Genomic DNA, 21,648 nt, shown 5'->3' with positions numbered 1-21,648 from the left:
ACATTTTCTCTCAAAGGTTGTTCCCACTGCAAGAACCAGGAGTGAACTATGAGGCCAGTACACTGACAAAGGAAGAAATTACGGTAAACCTGTGAAAGTTACCAAGTTATAATTTAAAATTAAAACATGTCTTATACACTGATAGAGGTTCGATTTTTCCTTCAGGATTTTCTTAATCACAGCCTTGCACAGGAAAACCTGCTGAAGTCGTACAAGCTCATGTTGGACTTTTATGGTATCGTGTTGTGTGATGAAAAAACTGGAGAAGTCAGGAGAGCAAAGCATTGGGAAGAAAGATTTGACAACCTTAACAGGTAAAACTACCTCAGAATTTAAAAAAATCTGTGTGCAGTAAAAGTGACAAAGCTATACATTATCTAATTTTGGGACTGATCACTGTCTGACAGTCACACACACAACAGCCTGCGCATCACTCGCATCCTGAAGTGTCTGGGAAACCTGGGTTACCGTCACTACCAAGCCCCTCTGGTCCGCTTCTTCCTGGAGGAGACTCTGGTCAACGGACAACTTCCAAACATCAGGGACAGCGTCCTCAGCTACTTTATGTTTGCTGTACTTGATAAGAAAAAGCGCAGACGTCTCATCAAGTATGCATATTTGCATTATGAGCCTAAAGATGAGTTTGTGTGGTGCCCAAAGAAAATCCAAAAATTGTGGTCAAGCAGCCCAAGGCAGCAAAGGAAGAGGCCGCTGACTCTCTGGAGTCACAGGAGGACACTGTGATTTCTGACAGTCAAGCACAAGAAGAGGAAAACCTGTCTGCAGATGAGTCGGGTGAAGAAACTTTCAGCCATAATGAAGATTGATTGATGACAATGAAAAGCTTATTCATCTTATGCTGAATAATACTGATAAATTATACTGTGTATGGAGTGTATGCAGATCCAGTGATTTAGTTCAACAGTGCAGTTAGTCAAAAGGCCTGATTCTTTATGGAAATGTTTGCTTACTTCAGTATTCATCAGCTTTGCATATTTGAACTATAAACCTAACGATGGGTTTGTGTGGTTCCAAAGGAAAATCCAAAACGTTGTGGTCAGGGATGCCCAAGCACAGAAGGAGACTCTGAATCTTAACAGTGATTTTTTTTTATGCTGCTCTCCTTCCTGACACAATCTCAGAGGGATATGCGTCTCCGTCTGGTATTGAAGGTTGATGTTAAATGTTAGGTGAATGTCTAAACCACTATACCATGTGGACAAAATTTATGAAACACTACTTAAACATCATAACTACAAAATTGTTCACGCCCCCCTGGAAATAAACTTTTAAACTAGAAAAGCCACAATCCTTCCTTTTCCTGAGACAACTGACATCAACCCATCTGTAGTTAGATTCAAGCACCTCTGTCTGTAATAAAAAAGGATGAAATGTGATGTTTTTACTGAAATGCCAGGCAACATTACTGGCTGTTTTTTTTTCGGTCAGCTAAATTTCTGTCTTCAGTTATGTGTTTTTTAAGGAAACTGTCGGTTTCATTAATATATATCACGTTACATGGATATTGTATCATATAAATTCATTCTCTGTCTTACAGGTGATAAACCCCACACCTTCTTTGGTTGCATAAAGGTTGGATAATGTTATATTGTTTATGCAGGTTACAATTTGAAATGGCCTTGAAGAGGCTTGCTGATACACTAAGCCTGTTTTTCCTCCTTATGGTTTTAGAACCATTCAGGTACTTGAAGTTTTTACCCTTCATCACCTCATATCATTATTTTTTCATTGCTTTTTATTTTCCTTGCAGATGTAAAAAAAAAAACAAACAAAAAAAAAAACAACCCAAAACAATTCGAAGGAATTTTTTTTTCTTGTAAGCTTTCGGGTTATTTTTCAGTTTCATTTTAAACTGTTTTAAATTGCTTGACGCTGGGTGGGATAACACTTAACCACCCCCACAGGTGGATCTATCTGGCTTATGGTGGCGTAAAAGTTTTCTATTGGACTGTCTAGTCGGCGCCTCATCAGGAGATGTGGATGTATGGTTTTTTGTTTGCTTTGTTTTTCTACTGCAGCATGGGTCAAACATTAAAGAGGTTCTGTATTGTAGTCAGTGTTGCTGAAGCTTGACTTTCTTCACAATTATATATATATATTCATGTTAGTACAGGCCATGGCCAAAATATTATATGGTGGTTCTATATGGACTGAAAAAATAAGCTCCTAAATTGAAAGTTAATTATCGAGATTAATACGTGTTTTATTACTGAAAAAGAAAAGCTTTGATTTCTGATCTTTAACAACTGAAACTGCTCACTTTATCATCTGACTCAATAAGCTAATAATCAGTATGTGTAGCTAAAACAACAGTGTGAACACAAAAAAAACCCACACCACTTTTAAGATGAATAATCGTTTCATTTATATTTGAAAGAAAAACTGTTTACATCCAAAACAAATGCCATCAAACAGGTTTATTAGTAGAGCTGAAACAAAAAAAAGTGACAGTTCATAAACAACCATTTTTGTGGTGTATACTGTAAGGCTGATGTCATTTTATTTCAAATCTGTTGAACATATTAACACATTTATGTCTCAGTGTATCTTTAGCCTTCACATTGTCCATCTCAGATATATGGCTTTTATTTTCTCTACTTAGAAAAGTATGATTAAAAACATCCTTATATACACAAATACATTCATATTTACATATTGCAAATGGTGTGAATCAGTTACATTATTGTTTTCTAAAAAGAAAAATGCTTTGACAAAAAAAAGGTACATGTAATAGGACTGTGCAGCCTACATTAATACGTCTTGTACCACAAGCAGTTTAGCTTGCATTCAGTTTTTTGCTTTTCAAATGTAATAAAACAAACTTAGAAACCTTTAGGTGACAAAGAGAATACAAACATATTTAAATGTTTTTGTCTGGTAGGAACACAACCGTGGAAATCGGATGAAATACTGCTCTTCTGTTTTTACAGTGATTAAAGATGTAAAAGTCTTGGAACCGTAATGTCCATAAAACAGAGACTAGGAAACGTTCTTGCTATTTTCTGTGGTTTTATCACTGTCCTTGGACGTATCGTGTTTACTGTCCTTTTTCTCTTCTTTCTTATCTCGGCTTCTGCTTCTTTCCCGACGATCTCTGCCTCTGTCACGGTCCCTCTCCTTTTCTCTCTCTCTCTCCCTCTCTCTGTCCCTATCTCGATCTCTGTCTCTGTCTCTACCCCGATCTTTCCCACGATCCCTGTCACGGTCTCTCTCTCTGCTTCTGGATCGGTCCCGCTTCCTGTCTCTCTCACGCTCTCGTTCTCGCTCTCTGTCACGGTTTCTTCCCCTATCTCGGTCCAAGTCTTTCCTGTCAGATTCCCTAACTCTGTCTCTGTCTCTTTCCCTGTCCCTATCTCGGTCTCGCCTCTTGTCTGAATCTTGATCCCTGTGTCGTTCTCCCTCTGCATCCCTGTGCCTCTCACCCTCCCTCCCTCTGCTGCGGTCTCTTTCTCGGCTACGCTCGTTATCCCGGTCCCTTTCTCTGCCTCTGTCCCACTCTCTTTCTCGGCTCCACCGCTTTCCCTGCCCCTTGTCCCATGAGGGCCTGCCAGCATGAGGGACATCTCTCTCTTTCTCTCTCCGGCGGTCCTCAGACAGATCCCTCGGCCTCTCATCAGGGGCCTGTGAGGAACCATGAATGAGTTCTCTATGTCCTTCAAAGCGGCTGAAGCGATCTCCACTGCGAGGCTCTGAGTCCTCACGGGTGGTGCTGCTCCTCCTCCTCATTTCAGGAGAATGGCGGCGCCAGTGATCGTCCCGGTGTAGGTCTGGCGGACCTAGTGGAGCCTCCGGAGGAGTTGGCAGCAGTGGCCCGCTGTGGCGAACAGGTCTAGCCTCATCAGAGTACCTGTCAAAGCGGTACCGGTCAGAGGCTGCAAAAGGCGGAGGTCTGGTCTCCTGAGATGGAGGACCTCTGTGCTCATCAAAAAATCCTCGGTGTGGTGGTGAAGATGGAGGTCTGGAGCCCCCATACTGGATTTGTGGATTGAAGTGCTCCCCACTGGGAGGCTGACCTCGTCTGTCCTCATACTGGTTATGTGGAGGTCCCCGGTAGCTTGGACCTGGTGGAGGGCCCTGATTGGGGTTATTAACAGCATCTTTGTTATACTGTTCTGCAGATCCTCGAACCTGGTCTACTATTGTTGGTTGAGCCCCATGGTCACCATACTGAGGTGGTGGGGGACCCCTATGCCCTGGAAAGAGATTTGGAAGAGGAAGCCTGTTATCAAAGTGACCAGGTGGCAGAGCGGTGAAAGGCAGAGGAGGACCTCTGTTTCCAGGGAAATTAAAAGGTGGTGGGGGAGGACTAGTGAATCTGGGCGGAGCTAAGCTGTTCTGTCCATCGAAGGTGGGGGGAAGGGGAAGTCCTGGAGGGGGACCTGGTTGTCCAATGTGCTGAGGGGGAATGGAGGGATCAAATATCTGAGGAGGTGGGCCCCTCTGGGCTACTGGAGGGAATGGTGGTAGTGGTGGGCCTCTGGGTGGCATGATATTCTGAGGTGGTGGGCCAGGTGGTGGCTGTTGAGGTGGTGGCTGCGTGCTTGACCACTGGTTTTGATAGGGAGGGTATGAAGATGGTGGTGGGCCATACTGCTGACTGCTGTCACCTTGCATTGGGGGATGACTGTGCACAGGGGGAGGAACATGGATTGGAGGAGGGGGTCCCTGAATAGGAGGGGGGGCTGACATTGGAGGACCTTGCATGGCCTGCATGGGTGGTAGCACAGGCACTGGAGGCGGCCTCATTATTAGATTTTGGCCCTGCATGGAACGGGGAAGGGAGAAGTTGGGTTGTGGAGGAATGTCAGCTGGAGGTTTGTACTCACTGTCGAAGTCTGACCCTGTCATGTGATGCAGCATGTGATGTGACTGAGTGTCAGCTGCTGCTGTGCTCTGAGTGAGTACTGGGATTGTCGAAGTTATTTTGGATGTTTTTGCAGGCTCACTGTAATAGCTTGCTGTAGATGTCTCTTGGCTATTCTCCTCATACTCTGAATCCTCAGCTTTTAAAATACTGGCTGCATTTGGCCACATACTGAACTTGTCCATCTTTGTTTCAGACTTAACTGGCTCGCTTTCCTCTTTTTTCTCTTCTTTCTCATCTGTGTAGCTGACTTCCATATCAGGGTCCACCTTTTCGCCTAATAAAGGAATTGAAACCTCTGCCTTGTCTGATTCCATGAAAACTAGCGCCTCACTTTTCACTTCCTCTTGATGCAGTGAGGGGTCTGAATCTTGTGACGAGTCTGCAGGTTCGCCTGTTTTAGGCAACTGCAGCTCTTGCACCTCAGGCTGTGAGGCTGGAGGAACAGGATCGGTCACTGGAGCAGGTGTCTCCTCTTTGTCCTCGGGTTCATCAGACAGTTTTCTGTTGCCTGTAGACTGGCGAGGATCCCTGCTTTGTCTGGGATCTCTCCTCTGATTGATTAAAGGAGCAACAGATGAAGATTTCACAAGCTCCTCAACCTTTTTGCCAAGCTGTAGCAACTGACAATTGGCCAAAAGAGATTTTGCAGGTTGAGTTAAGAGTGTGCTTGCAAGTGTCACTGAGGCAATAGGAGTGCTTGTAGAGGACATTTGCTGTTCTCCTTGTTTCTGCAATGCTTGATCACCAATGTGTTTAAGGCTCTCAAGAATCTTTTGGGGATCGGCTGCAGACTCAGTTGCAGGCTTAGCTTGACCTGGAACTAAAGTTTTAACCTCTTCGAAAATAGAGTCATCCTCTGGGTCATATGCAACATCATCAGCTTCACTTGTTTCCACCTTAGGTTGCTTAGTGACTTCAGGTTTGCTTACCACCTCCATAGGCTTCTTCGGCACATTGTAGGATCTACTGGGGTCATATTCTTCTTCTGGGTCATAAGGTCGGTCATCTTCATCCTCCTCTACTGTTTTTTCTTTAGAAATCTGTGCAAACTTCTGAACTATAGGATCTAACATTGTACCTGTTGGGGCAGCAAATTCCCCACCCTGATCAGACGGTGAGTTGGAAGCTTCAGAGTCATGTTTTTTCTTGCCAAAAAGAGTCTTGAGAATGGTCTCAAGAGGAGTGGCAGCTGCTGCGGATGAAGAAACAGAGTTGGATGAAGAAACTGAGTCCTTGTCAGTGGTAGCGGATGTGGATGGAGCCTTGATGGAAGATAACAGGGACAGAACAGAGGTGGTGGAAGCCTCGGAGGAGCTAGATGGAGGTGATCCTGGAGGAGTTGTGCTGAAGGGGATTTCAAGACTTTGCCGTGTGTTCTTTTCTGCTTTGACTGCAGGAGGTGGCTTTGGAAGGCTGGTTTCCTCTGCATCTTTGGTTTGAGTCTTGGACCGTTTCTCTTCACTGTCTAACGGAGCACCAGGACGTTTTCTATCCTTCTGGCAGATCAGCAGGCCAAGGAGCAGGTTGGGACGAGCTGGTTCAAGACCTGTGAAATAAAAAGACCAAAAAATAAGCTGAACGTGCAAAGCTAAAGAAATGTTTTCATGGTTCAAACTGAAACAAAATGTAGTATGCATGGCTTTATAAGACATAAAACCAAAATTCATCGAAGACTAATTGTTAAATTTGCTGTTATCTGTCAGTTGTGATATGTGCTGATGATGAATTTCCAGATAATCTACTGACAGTGGCAAAAACAAAAAAAACAACACCCAATAAAACTGTGTGAATATAATAACTTTGATGTTTTGTTATCATCAGTACCCTACAGTCAGGGCCAATGATTTCCACACTGACATTTCATTTCACTCTTTTAATATAAAAAGAATCATTAACAGCTAATAGTTGCAAAATATGCAGAAAAAAATAGCCCTGAGATTCCCAAATGGACAGCTGACTTTATGTTGCCGTAACTTCTCAGCTGTTGTTTAAGACTAAATGCAATAAAAAACAGTGACTTTGTTTCAGTGGTGCAGCATGTGAAAGAATGAGCAAAACCTATTTGTAATGTGACTGAAAACATAGCTCATAGAAGTGTACTGGTAACATCTATCCAATATTGTTTTCACTGATCCAGCTCAGAAGAAACAACAAGCTGAGACTAACATGACAACCTGCGATGCAAACTTTCTTTATTAAGTCAAATACACAGAAGAGACACAGTAACTGTTACATGCAGAGATATTTACAGGGTATCAACGAGGAGCGTGAGCACCCTCTACAGTACAAACCTATCAATTAAACCAACTCTCTTTTCCAACCTCAGGAAAAAATGGATTTAACATACTCCAAACTCCAAACACACAAGGAATAGAAAGAAAGTTTTACCATAAAAACAATAATACTTACAAATTTACACACAAATACCCACAAAGATGTATACAACTATCTCTTTACATGCTTACCTGGCCCGTCAAATGGCAACAGTTTGGAGGGTAATGGGTCCTTTGAGCCCAGGGGGATGAGATAGAGGTCTTTGATGCGGCGGTTGTTGTTAGCTACCACACCAAATCTTTTTCTGCTGCTAAAGTAAGAGAAAAGAGAGACGTATGCCACCTCTTCCTCCTCTGTGGCTGGATGGAAACGGATCAGGCACAGCTCCTGTGATTTGAAAAAGAAAACAGTACAGTTTCATGCAAGGCTTTAAAGTTAAAACAGCCTTTTAACAAGTTAGTTTTTGTACTAACAAACCTTGGAGAGGGAGGTTTTTAGTTTCCCAACATAGTCCCAAACTGTGGTTGGAGAAATCCGACCTCCAACATGAATGGTGTCTGGCAAATCCTGCACAACAACAACAAAACCAGTTATTTTTTTGGCCTGTATGTATGTCAAACAGTTTGAAATTCAAACATGACAGGGTCTGATATTAAAGTGGACCTATTATACTCCTTTACAACCAGATATTTTTTATTCTTGGACTATCCTTTTTCATTTTAGGGCCTTTTTGCATTCTACTTTCTTCTAACTGAAGACCAAAATGTTTAAATAAATAAGAAAAAGCATAAGGCATTTACAAAGAAAACTAATACCATAAATGTCATTTCTATGAATCATTAATGATAACGAAAATATTCTTGCTTTAGAAAATGTACCTCTTTCAGGTGTTCAAATGATCCCGAGACCAGGTAAGCCTTGGTTACAAACTTTGCTACTGACTGCATGTTGATAAATCCTTTCCAAATCTTCTCTTGACCATGGAGAAATATTGCAGTTTCCCCCTCAGGAGGCGGCTCAGATCCACTGTAAAAACAAAAGCATCTTCCTTTTAGACAGGCTACATGCAATCTCTTACTATAACATACTACACAAAACAGTATCTCAAAGCAGCTCATCAACAACAAAGTCCCTCAGTATCACCAGCACTACAGCTGCTGTTACTTTACTCTGGTATACTTTTAGCTAAAACGTAAAATATCTGTGCAAAATACTAAAGCTTATTAAAAAGAGAGCTCTCTGGTATTTTTAAGAACTTTGGTGAGATGTAGCACCTTGTTTTTGACGGTTTGGGCGCAGCGACTGAAGGAGGCGGCGCAGGGGGCATCGGTAGTGGTGCCTTAGGTATAACCTCCGATGGAGCAGTAACAGGAGCTGGGAGTGGGTCTGCTGCATTGCTGGCAGGCTTTTCTGGGGCCATATAAGTGACGCTCACCCCGGTGCTGTGCCTGGCCATGCGAGGGTCCCTGCGGGTGATACTGACAGAGGAGACGGGTACAGGGGCCTGTGCTACAGGTGCCATCGTGGTGACATCCTCCTGATAGAGCTGTGGCTGTGATTCTGGAACTGCTGGCTCTACGGTGGACTGGTAGGATGAAGAGGCCGGGTGTTGGTACAATGAAGGATCTTGGTAGGTGGCCATGCCGGCCTGTGGCTGGCTGACAGGTGAGACATCCCCTGATCTGGATGAGAATGACTCTTGTCTAGGTGGCTTTGTTTCAGGCTTCTTGGTGAGTCTGGCTTTTTTAGCAGCAGGCTCATCTTCTGTCTTTTGGCCTACAAGGCAAGATTATTAAAAAAATAAAGAAATAAATCATCTATATAATAATCAATTCTGCTGAAAAATGATAGCACTTCTTCTTAGCCTCTTATTTACCTGTACATATTTTGCAGTTGAGGTCAAACAGATGGGCCCTGTGTTCAGAAGTAGTGTCTTTGAGCATGCTACTAAAAATGTCTGGCATGCTGCTGCCACTGTTCCCCTCAGCAGCAGATGCCTGAGCTGAAGCTGAAGGGGTGGAACCAGATTCCTCCTGATCCTGAGGATATACCAAAGAAGATCAGTCAAACTTCAGATGAACTGGAATCACAGGCACTCATGTAACAACTACAGTTCTCAGTGGTTCACACACCCATGCATTTTGTGAGAGGCAGATAAAGCTTAGGAAAGAAACTGACAGGACAGGAGGCGATAACTTGTAAGCTGGTGAACATTCTTTGATAGTTTGCACTGTGTGCCAAGAACCTCATGCATGAAAAAAAGAGGGTGAGAGCAGCAGCTTGCCACCACTTACTGTAGAAGAAGCCATGCGAGAAGATGAAGTGGTGGCAGAGATACATACATCTGCATCAGATGTTGGTGGAGCATCCTCCACATCGGCGCTATGGGAGCCACCATCATGCCTGTTGCCTGGTTTGGACTGCCCTGAATGGGCTTTTGCACTAGGAGACTGAGGCTAAAGAAAAGGAAAAGGGGAAAAAAAAACTTTACAATGGTGTAAATTTATGCAGACAGGTTTTTCAAAACTGCAAATCCTAACAGGAAAATTTATGAGTCTTAAGCTGCCCTACACCTGATGTTTGAATTAAAAGGCAGTGCCATTTACCTCAGGAGCCTCAGGCTTCCTCCACTCAGATATCTCCTTTGAAAGCAGCTCTTCAGCACTTAGTCTGACCAGTCTAAAGGGACTGACCTCACCTCCCACCACTCGGTAGAACAAGCCCTGAGACAAAAATGCCATACAGCGCAAACATGAGAATACGTTTTTCAAGCTATAATTGGTGTCCTTCCATTCACAGCTGCATAAACACAAGATATGTACTTTACTGAAAACAGCATGCATGTTAATGTTGACTCACTTTGTTTTTAGGGTCCTTCAGATTGAACATGAGGGACCTGTATTTGTTTTTGTATTTGCTGTCGGTGCTAAGACAGAGGTTAAACATCTCCTTTTCAATAGCAAATGCCAGTCGCCCCACCTCGCTCTCTGTCATTTTCAGATCATCACTGTCGCACACCCTGGTAGAAATGAACAAAAGAATGTATGTTTAAATCTGCAGACCTCGGGTAATGTTTTTGGAACCAAAAGAAGAAAGAATTTGGAAGGAAAAAAAAATCAAACTGGGACTTGCAGGTCACTCACCTTTTATAAAGGATGTCTGTCAAAGACCGCCGGATGTTCTGTCTCATCTGGTTGTTAGGTGGAAGCGGCATAGGGGAAACAGGTGGTGCTGAAACAGGTGGTGCTGAAACAGCTGAATGTGGAGGTCTGGAGGATGAAGAGTGGCTAGAGGGAGAGGAGGAAACGGGAGATGATGGGACTCTAGGGGATGAGGACGACTGTCTGTGGGGACTAGTGTCCTTTTGCTGAGGTTGCTTCTTGGGAATGGTGAAGTTAGACTTGGTGACTCTCAGTGCTCCTGTGACGTGGATCGGGCCTGAAGGAAAGGGAGATGGGGAGTGGACAGGTGGCTGGCCGGCCTTTTTGGACTTTGTTGCAGTTTTAGCTGGGGGTGTTACAGGCTTCTTGGATCCCTTTGAACTGGCAGCTTGAACTGGAGGTTTCTTTCCCTTTGGGGAAACCTTGGTTGGTTTTGTTGCTGTGGACTTCTTGTTTCCTTTTCCAGCTGCCGCAGATGCTGAAGAGGATTTCTCAGGAGCTGGGGCTGGTTCCTTTTCTTTATGGTCCTTCTCACTGTGCTTCTCTTCTTTAGTTGGGGCTGGAAAACAAGAACAAGATCCAATATTTTAAAATATGTGATAATGTTCAGTTGTAATGTGCAATGTGGCAACATATTTTGCTAAATTACAGGCAGTCAATTGCACAAATCAGACTATATTGCTAAGTCGAAGTTAAGCAGTTTTAAAATGTATTTCAAATAAACTGAATCCCCCAAAAAACTAGTAAAAATGCAAATCATATTAGGATATTTAACATAAAGTCATTAGAGAGAGAGAGAGAGAGAGAGAGAGAGAGAGAGAGAGAGAGAGAGAGAGAGAGAACACTGTCAAAAAAAACAAAAAAACAAACAAAGTTGACAACAGAGCAGATGAAGTCCCTTTTTATTTTGTAGTAGTGACAGCAGATACATCGGGCTGTTGGGGCAGGTCCTTCAGGGGGTGGCAGGGGTTTGGGGGCGATACCTTCTTCCCAACTATTATAGAAATATGCAAGTGATGATCCTCAACGACAAAATTAGTATTATTCTCCAATCATTTTGATATATTCACATAGAAGATGAGCAGGTTCAAGTACTATAAATCATGTGCCAGCCAAGCAGAATGAACTAAATAGCATTAAGTCTAAAAAGATCTACAACTACCAGCTCCAAGCAACCACAACCAGTTATCCACTGGTTATAACCATGTGCCACAGGTGTCACACACCCTAAATATCAAAATGTAATTTAGTCTAACCATAACACTGTAAATATAATTTGTTAATATGACAAGATCACCTATATGCACCATCAAGTTGATAGTTGAACTCTGACCCCAGAAACACCAAAGCCAAATTCTTCTCCTCTTTCAAATTGTGGAGACAGTAGTAATCCATTTGATCAAAAGCTTCAGTCGCAATAAATATCACAGAATATTTCCTAATTTGATATGGGGGGCGGGGGGCAACCAGTAAGCCAATAGATCTGCTACCTGGTAAACACTTTCAAACTGTCATGTGCAGATGTTTGTCCTTCCATCACCTCAAACGTGCGGCAGAACTGCATTAGCTTTGAGCTAACTTGACATACTATACAGCCACCAAATGTTTACACTATGACTTTGTGCAATGATACAATATATACAACCAGAGCAACTAAAATCAGCTCTTTTCTATAGATCATAAGTTGTCAAACAAGCCAAAATCATCATTCAGCAAAAGGGATATGGATGATCAAATCACTGAGCTCTAACTTCCCCCTGTTGAAGAACCATCAGTGGCTATATGGACTTCTTGAACATTAGGAATGCATTTATACCCAATTACTCTTTGCTATCCCATCAGGTAAAATCCTCACTATTTCTCCAGGCTTTTTATAGAGGCAGCCAGACAGAAAATGAAACTGTCCACATTTCATATTGTTCCCTCATTACATTTAAAATCAGATGCAAAAAATATGTTTAAAAAAAAATCAAGATGGCACTTCTTTTAGCCCTTTGTGCTCAGCCCAGGTCTTCAGATTTCATCTTCAGGTGTAGCATTCCTGAACTTCACTGCATCTCCACAGGTGCTCCAGTCTTTGTGATAGAGGTTCTGTCATATCCAGCTGTTCACCATCTGAGAGGCTCTCAAGCTTCAAAGTCTTCATAGTGTGTGTAGACTTAAACAGTTGCACATGTCTAATTAAGCTTAACTGGTCAGGATATCCTACGGCAAGCCAACAACGCTCACATAATCAATCGAGGCATCCAAAAATCAGTTTAACACCTTTTATTTTAAAACCAGTTTCCCACGAGCAGTGATGAATCATATTCAACATGCATGAAAAACTTTGAAAAAAATAGCCCATTACTCATAAAATGAAGGGCAAAAAACACAAGGTTGGATTTTTAATCAGCTCAATATGACCCAACTTCATAGGCTGACATTATCACAGGGGACAGCTCAGACACCTACCTGCTGGAGGATGGGAGGGAAGGGCCTTATTTGAGACCAACAGCTGAGGAGATGAACCCAGGATGTGAAGAGACATGTACGGTCAAACCAATCAGGTAATTTGAAAACACACACACACACACGATTCATCATATCAATCAATCACTAAATTTAAGATATTGCCCTCCTTTTTGTTTCTACCACACTGGCCTTTATAATCTCTTAGGTTGCAGGCACATATGTGGGAAACCTATAAAAGGGGTACTCCAACAAACCAGTGCTGCATTTCCAAAAGACCAGGGACTCCCGGGAGGCATTCCTGAAACTAAGGGATTAAAATCAATGCAGCAGAGGCATTGCTCTGAAAAAAAAAAAAATTTTTCCCATAACACATCGGCCTCAATGTAAATGTCTGCAACTTCCAAAATGATGATTTTGATTTACAGCACAGGCTTTCTGTAAGAAATTAAAAGGCTCCAATTCAAAGCCAAGATAAGAGCGATGCAAGTTGTTTCATGCTTCAGAAAGCTCCTCTAGAGCCAAGGAACACATTGTCCAACTTAATTAAGTAATCTTAAAAGAGTGCAACCAATGGAGTGAAGGACCCCTTTCCAAATAACTATCTGCTGGATCAGAAATACTTACCAAAATCACACGGGACACTTACCTGTTCACAGCTGCCAAGTTTTCATTAGACAACAAAATCCTTACATTAAACATCACAAAACCTTGTAAATGATAAAGTAGTCTGCTATACAGATGAGTTCATGTTCTTTCCCAAACGTTTGGACCAGTTTTAAAGGATGTTAGCATGACAGGAGCACATTTATAATGGAAGAGCAACAGTATGGTTTCAACAACAGATCAAGACCTTCAAAGAGATACATACACTTTTTGTTTAACACTGTTGGTGATATGGGTGTAGTCTTTTCTGGTGTTACTGCAATGTAATTATGGTCGCTGGACCAGGATGCAGTGGCTGGCGGAGGTGGGTGTTCCTCAGCATGCTCATCTTCGTCGTCATCATCATCTGGATCAGGACTGTGGTCTTCGCTATCAGACTCCTCCTGGGTCTTCTTCTGCACCTTCTTCCCACCGGCACCGGTCCCCTGAATAGACGAGAAGAAACACATTCAGACGTTTTAGCCACTCAGATTGATTTGAAGTGACAGTTCAGCCCAAAACCAAATTCAAATCTTTTTATCCAGGCCTACAGTGCATTTTTATTCATAATGCCTATACTCATGAATCAAATGACTATGCAAAGAAAACATCCACCTACCCACTGTGATCTGTGCAGCTTTTAAACACCTATGGCAGCCCTCCTTAGCTGAGCTGTAGGGACTGCTAGCTACAAGTTTCTTTTTATTTGTTTATAGAGTAGAAAGAAAATAGTTCCAAATGAACCTGCTCAGATCAAGGTTTGTAGATTTATTTATTTTGTAGTGTTAAAGACACTCAAGATGAGTTTTAAAAAATGCATTTATAGGCACTCTGAGCACAATAAGGCAAGTACCATCTCGCTCCACTCTAATAAAGACCATTTCCCCGGCCAAAATCTCTAACTGGTCAACTGATACCATCAAAATCAAGATGGAAAAAACAGCACAACAGGGCAGGAAACACACATCACTTTTATTTAGGAGGTGGTGAACTGTTCCTTTAACAACAAATGAAGATGTTTAAAACGTGTTTAATTGTGTTGTTTTAAGAACGGATTTTTCTCTCTCCAAACAAAACAAAACTGGTAAACAAAATCAATAGCCTTTTCAGTCTACTCTCCTCTTTAAGCATACAAATGGTGTGCAGTTAATAATTTAAAACACATTAATGACATTTCTGTATACTCCAATGCTGGAGCTGGAGGTCTCTTACACTGCTTTGCATGTATCCAAGTCTAAACCTGGACACATTTCTATGATTATTGTACTGTGTACTGAACTTCTTTTTTTGAAATTGAAAATTATCTAAATCCGGAACATTAACATTAGTGTTTGGGCCTAGCATACCAAAATTGTCAGGCTTCCTGCATATGCTCTCCAGTTTAAATTATGACCATGGATTTAAACTTCACAAAACCAAGTAAATGATTACATAATCTGCTATACAGGTGAGTTCATGGTCTTTCCTAAACCTCTGGACCAGTTTTAAAAGACGTTAGCATGACAAGACCTACATTTATAAAGACACCCAATGTCTGAAGGAGTTGTTAAACTCAGGGATTGAGTTAAGCCACTTTAGTGTGCATCACTGCTCACTTCCTCTCCAAGCTGCTGAAGCTTTAATACGAAAGTCCTTTTGAGTTCCTGGAGAAGGCCTTTCTCCCCCAGTTTTTTTCCCCCACAAGACAAAGTTTGCAAACAATCACTTCAGAAGCAACATATGTGAGACTACTGACTGCTTTTCTTGTCAATGAGAAAAAAGTACATTAATACTGAGCTAAAACACACGTAGCAAATGTAACCACAAATTTTAATCTATACACACAAAAAAAAAAAAAGAGCACAAACAAGAATATAGACCATTTATAAGACAGACGAGTCTGCACTTTTTAAGTCTTTAGATTTTGCCCAATATATTAAAAATGTAACCTGTGATATTGTATACAAACTACAGCCATGACTGTCAGTGCTTCATCATTGTTCCTGCATAAAGTCACCCCATATTCAACAGGGCGAGGGAACATCAGTAGTCTTTATGAACTGAAAATTATAATGGATCATTTATATTGGCTTGTAAAGTTAATACATGCTGGTTGTCTTAAAAACCCTAATCTGTATGCAGCACATTTCTTTGTGTCATGACACAGTAGAATGGAATTATTCTCTTTGAGAACTCAAAGAGTGTTCAAAGATCAGATAGCATCACCTATCTGACAATGGATTAACTGTCTGTGTTGATCCATTTTCTGCAAATTACACTATTACAAATACATCCATTTTATGCCCCGATTGGCCAGTAGTATGCATGTTTCTGCCACTTCACATGAAATAAATGCACGTTTCATACTGGAAAAAGCCTTTTAAGACTAGGTTTGTGTGCCGACCCAATACGTTTGCTTATTTAGGCCAGCACTTAAACAACAAATTATGCTGAAATCAGAGTTTAGCAGTTCCCATTTGTTTAAATATTAGAATTAAGAGTAGACCATTCAATTATATTTATGCCTTGTGTACTGACACTGACATGCACAGAGTGTAATCAAAAACAAGGAAACTTGATATTGCCAAGACAAATGATGAAACTAAATTGGTGAATTTTTCTTCCCAAACAAGACAGTAATGACATCTGACTATATTAACTTCAGCAAACAATGCTGATATAATATCTCAAATGTGTCAAGACATGATGAAAACTCAATGAATGACTATGAAATATAAGGAGTGATTCAGTTTAGATAGTTCAGTCTATCTGTGAAACAACAGACTCAAGTGTTGGTGACTACCTAATAACTTTTTAATTGTCAAAGGGAATTAACATTCCTGCTTTAAAACCAGGCAAACGTCATCATTTTAGGCCATCCAAGTTACCTTTAGTGTGGACTTTTTCTGAGCCTTGGCCTTATCCTTTTGCTTGGGCTCTTTGACATCAGTGATGGACTTCATGGCAGCAGCAGCATGTCTCAGGATACAGTCGTTTCCACAGTACACAGAATCAGGTTGGGCATCATTTTCACAGCCAGGTCCAATACATCTCGAGAGGGAAGACTCCTCATCAGCCTTTCGCTCAGCCTTGTCCTCGGGAACCGCCAATGTTGGGGTCGTTTTCACCTCCACGTGTGATGCGACTTTCTGTTCTGTGTCTGGTGGGGCTTTGACTTCTGGTGTGCCTTCTGTTGCCTTCTTCTCAACAGGTGGTGTGGCCTTCTCTGCCTTTGGTTCAGCTGGTTGCTGTACTGCCTGCTTCAAGCCAGTACAAAATAAAATTAACAGCTACTGATATTCTGCATTTCGCTGTACGATTGTCAGTTCAAACAATTTAAGAATCATCTTATTAATTTTGAGCTTCAAGCTGCTTTAGGTAGGCTTCTTTTTGCCATGCTTTCAATTTTTATCTGTAAACTTACATGTGAAAAACACCTACATCTCTCAGCAGAAAACTGGGCAGAGAGCCCTACCTGCCACCAATTATTACAACCTAACTGACATTCTTGAAAATAATGATTACTGTGCTCATTTTCAGCTACATAATTAAGCTATATATATTTGATTCCTGAGCTCTATTAGGATTTAGTGCAGCTTTGTGTGATTTATATATTAACATTTAAAATTTATCCTAAATTGACCCTTGGTGCAGCCCTCCCCCTTCTAGCTGGCTGGAATTTGTAAATGGAAGGTCTGAAAAGGGCGGGCCTGCAACTAAACCACAACGGACCCTGAGAATATGCCCTCTTTATGACATCAGACAGATCCAACAGTAGAAAAAACACACACAGAGCATTTACAGCAGTCTGAAGCTTGAACTTTTAGCACACAGATATTACATCTACATATACTGGCCTTATTATTTTAAAAATCACAGCATGCACCATGGTAGTATATGACAAAAAAATAAAAAGCACATAATTTTCCCTTTAAAAAAACCCAACATTCATGCACTCAAAAAGCAGTAGTAGTTAATGTAACTGGTATATGGCATCAAATGAGAAATTAAGTCATTAAGCATAGCATCAAATTAAGGACCGCACTTAAAACCCACTGTTAAATATTTAATAATAAGATGTGCAAAAAATAATTTGGAGGCTAAAACATTTTTTACGTTCATATCAGCTGCAAAGACCTACCGGCTGAAAGATTTTTATCTTCTTTTTTCCCGTTGGATTAGTAGCCTTCTCTATCCTTCCTTTGATACCCAGGTCCTCTGTTGCTTTCTCATCAGTACCAGTAGTTTGTGCAGATGAAGCTGCTGCTCGAACAGCTGACGGACTGGAGTCCCCTCCGGCATTATTACCTTTAACAGCACTTGTAGACGAGGTAACAGGAGTAGTGGAAGCATTGGTCGGCGAAGCAAAATCAGTTTTGGACTTCCCAATTTCCATATTTGTAGAAAGAATAGAAGTTGCAGGCCTGACCACCTGGTTTTTCTTAGCGGTGCAGTTTGGGCAGATGTAGTCTTCCCCATTTCTCTCCATCAGCCGTCCACGGGCCTCAGTGATTCCCACACAGTCCCCATGAAACCACTCTTCACAGCGGTCACAGCAGATCATAAACCTGGTGAGCAGTGAATATCAAGACATTCTCAAATAATAGTAATTAAAACATTTTTTTACTTGTGTATGAAATGATTCCTACAAAGGCAACTAAGAGACAGTAGAGAGAAACAAAAACAAGTTTATGCACTACAGGATAAAGAGAGGCCAAAACAAACCTTTTGTTATGTTTTTGACGACAGATGCAGTAAAGTGCATTGGGGTCATAGCCTCCATCATCAGACTCCACTGAAGATGACGATGTGGATAAGTCATTCTCATCCTCATCATCTTCATCATCATCTTCTTCTTCTTCCTCCTCCCCCTCTTCCTCCTCCTCCTGTGTCTGGGGTTTCCGTGTTTTTACACCACTCTGGGTAGCTTTAGGCTTTGCTTCCTTCTTTACAAGAGCATTGTTCTTGTTGTCAGAAGCTTTAACAGGTGTAATGTTCTGATTAGCTGCCTTCTTTTTATTAACATATGTCCGTATTGGTCCACGTTTTCCCTGCACTGCTGCAGCCTTGTCTGCCTCATCCTCGCCAGTTTTCTCAAGTTCATCATTTTTATCGTCATTCTTCTCCTCAGCAAACTCCTTCTTCTCAGAGTCCTCCTCTGGCTGAGTCTGTGCTGCACTGACACTCCCTACAGCTTCAGAAGTGGGATCACTCTTTTCTTCTTTTTTCTCCTCACTGTCATCCTGTGTATTCTTGACAGCATCTTTACTGTCTTCTTCATTCTCAGAGCTTCCCTCATCTTTCACCGTCGCTCCACCACCTCGGGTCTGTCTGCCACTACCTCGACCTTTCTTTTGAGTCTGCTTCCTTGCACCACTCCTTGTCCTTCTCTCAGGAGTCTCTGCTTTTTCCTCAACGGCCTTGGAATCAGCATTACCATCAAAGCTGGCCTCTGAGGCCGTCTCTGCATCAGTTGGGGTTTGTGAAGGAGGATCTCCACTTTCCACACTGGGAGGTGCGCTCTTTCTTGACGCTCTTTTGGCATTCAAGAGGAATTCCTCTAGTTTGTCAGTACGTTTAGGCTGTCGGCCACTACGGCGCACAGGACAGCGGGTTTCAGGGCTGTCGGTTACCGCTTCCACTGGCATCTCTCTCTTTGCAATGGTGGACCGACGGAAACCCCAAGTCTTCTTTAGCTCACTCTTGGCCTTTGAAGATTTATCTTGCTCCCCTACCAACTGTTTTGGCACATTCTCACTTTCAAGGTGAAACTGTTCCTCCTTCTCACTACGTCCTTCTCCAACGCCTGTGAACAACCATTATTGATATCAAATCAGCATAACATTGGAAGAAAGGGAGAATGTTTTGCAAGCATGTAAGGCAAAACAAACCAAAACACAAAAATTACTGCTCAATTCTTATATTGCCCATACTTACCGTATGTCTAACCACATTTAAAATAAAAGTCCCTGACACCATAATTGTACCCACTTTTACTTTTTAAGACAAGGCATTGTGAAGGGGGGGAAAAAAAAAAGCTCATTCAAGATACCTTGAGAGCAGCTATCCATGCGGTCCCAGCTCTGCTCTGGCTCAGGGGCTAGAGAGAGCTCAGGGCTCACATTCCCATCCATAGATGATGGAGTCACTATTTTCAAAATTAACGTCTACAGTTCAGAGAAAAGAACAAGAGACCGACTATGAGTCACTCTTTTCACTTTACAAAATGAAAATTACTGAGGGGTGCCAGCTTTAAGGTAGCACTAAGAATGCTTAATACCGTCATCATTCTTAGACATACTTGTTATATTCTTTTGTACTTACACTCGCAAATAATAATACTAAAAAAATATTTTTCCTTCTTTTTTTTCAGTGCAGCTCTTCAGAGGGTATGTTATGACACTAATGCTATCATGCATAGGGAACCCTGTGGGTGTAGAGCACCATGTACAGCACCCATGGAAATGGGCACGATAGCACAAACATCTTAATATCATTTAGGCAAACAGGATAAAGAGAATCATTCTACAGAGTCTGTGCTTTGCGATCTTTCCAGTACTGTTATGCCATATTTAATACAGACAAAAATCACAAACACTTTTTTAAAGGGCAAAACCACAAAATACTACAAAAAATAAATAAAAATCAGTAACCATCCCGCTGTTTAAAGGCAGTGATGCACATCCTCTAAAACTCTAATGTTGCCAAGGTTGAAATAACCTTTTTTTTTTTTTTAAACCGTAACCACATACTTTACTTTCAAATACACTTTAACTAAAGGTTAATAAATTATGACTTTAAGAATATGACAACACTTTATAATCTTAGACTTAACACTCATAATTAACTATAGCTATTCACAAGCCTAGACAAAGTTCCTGGTGGTCTGATAAAATTCCAGTTTTGTTTTTCTGTTCTTCTTGGCAGTTTGAGTTAAAATAATTAAGATGATGTTTCCTTTATATTCTCTAAATCCAGAACTGCTGTTCTAATTTAAGGAGAAATAATGACAGGGAAAACCAATATCCATACCTGCAGTTCAGCAGATGTCTAACAAAGCAGTTCTTCAAACAAAAAAGCTTCCCATAAATCCCAAATCATCAGAATTGGTATGAGGTTAGAGAACCTGAAAGACACAAGGAAGCACAAGTTAGGACACATTTATTTCAGGCTTCACAGAAAACAGACATGCAGCACAATGGTATGATGACAAAAATAACAAATTATAATTTTTAAATTATATTTTTATATTTTTAAAAAGTGACTGCTGCATTTTAAGAGCATGGGCAAATGGATGAAATAATCTAATCTGAAAGCATAAGTAGGCCAACCCATCACTTTACAAATACGCAAGTTCAAGTTTGCCATTTTCAGACAAGTTAGACCAAGTCAGAAACCTTTGGCAATTGTGTAAAGCCTTCTAGCATGAATATTCTTACGCAATGGACGCCTGAGTTTCCTGAAATTAGCGTTTTTATAAAGCCTTGCATACTGCACCGCCATCGATGGATTGGAGGGGGGTATCCACCCAAAGACTGCGAGTGTGATTGAACGGGATTTTGTCCAATGGTATGTCTGTGGTCACGACAACTCGCCACGTGAATGGGAGGACCGCTATAACCGAGGAAGGTGGGAGGGGCCATGACGAAAATAAAATTTCATATTATATAATATTGTGTATATACTTATACAGAAAAAAAAAACAACAACTTTAACACATTTGCTAAAGGTTTACATCAGGATGCTGCCTGACGGCAGTCATCGGAAGAGACATACTCGTGTCCAGTACTTGCTGCGCGACATTTAAAAGGTAGACTGCACACGGCCTTAGGACGCATGATATAATCTAATTTCTTCATTGCAATACGGCACACCACACTGTCACATGATACTATTTAAAAACAGAACAACCCCCCCCCCCAATGTGCAGACAATCAAGCTAGCAAAACGATATTGGAAAATCCGCATACTATAAGAGCAGACCCGTTCTTCACTCCTACATCTCCAGTGACGGCCGCAAAACATTCAACATTCCGCCAACCGCTTAGCTATTTACCATTAGCTCATGTAAACTACAAACGGGGTGCCACAAGCGGCGAAGAAATATTCAGTGGGAAACGGTACGCAACCCTTTCTATAACACTGAAACTACATTTGTATTATTAGGTTATTCTAGTAGTTTTTGTTTTGTTTCACAATGCGAAACTGCGTGTTGCAAAACGTGCACTTGTAGCCAGTAAGCTTAGCTAG

At 41.5% G+C, this 21,648-nt stretch overlaps 2 protein-coding genes across 3 annotated transcripts in view; one reads left to right on the top strand and one right to left on the bottom strand.

Moving 5' to 3' along the window:
• LOC102297743 (opioid growth factor receptor-like protein 1) overlaps nucleotides 1-2,330 on the top strand; it is an 18,174-nt gene extending 15,844 nt beyond the window's left edge. The window contains exon 10 of the mRNA XM_042214841.1: nucleotides 823-2,330. Within this exon, the coding sequence (XP_042070775.1) occupies nucleotides 823-827 (5 nt within the window). The 3' untranslated portion in view covers nucleotides 828-2,330. The remainder of the gene's footprint in view (nucleotides 1-822) is intronic.
• A 93-nt stretch (nucleotides 2,331-2,423) lies between these two features.
• Nucleotides 2,424-20,424, bottom strand: dido1 (death inducer-obliterator 1). Of its 2 annotated transcripts, none has more exons than XM_005915333.2 (15): nucleotides 19,451-20,424; nucleotides 18,124-19,204; nucleotides 17,540-17,966; nucleotides 16,287-16,658; nucleotides 13,646-13,865; nucleotides 10,306-10,882; nucleotides 10,022-10,181; nucleotides 9,769-9,885; nucleotides 9,457-9,618; nucleotides 9,039-9,201; nucleotides 8,437-8,938; nucleotides 8,041-8,188; nucleotides 7,640-7,729; nucleotides 7,354-7,549; nucleotides 2,424-6,434 (listed from the first exon to the last, which is right to left on the bottom strand). In XM_005915333.2, exons 1-15 carry the CDS (start codon nucleotides 19,530-19,532, stop codon nucleotides 3,001-3,003), a joined length of 7,731 nt encoding a protein of 2,576 aa, XP_005915395.1. In that variant the 5' UTR covers nucleotides 19,533-20,424; the 3' UTR covers nucleotides 2,424-3,000. The 2 variants fall into 2 exon arrangements, with proteins under 2 accessions (XP_005915395.1, XP_005915397.1); XM_005915335.2 differs by having other exon boundaries at nucleotides 9,505-9,618.
• Nucleotides 20,425-21,648: the final 1,224 nt, after the last annotated feature.

This window comes from Haplochromis burtoni, unplaced genomic scaffold (assembly GCF_018398535.1).
Source record: "Haplochromis burtoni strain Fernald_Lab_line unplaced genomic scaffold, NCSU_Asbu1 Contig_12, whole genome shotgun sequence".
In the NCBI taxonomy this organism is placed as follows: domain Eukaryota; kingdom Metazoa; phylum Chordata; class Actinopteri; order Cichliformes; family Cichlidae; genus Haplochromis; species Haplochromis burtoni.
This window is presented reverse-complemented; position numbering and strand designations above follow the sequence as displayed.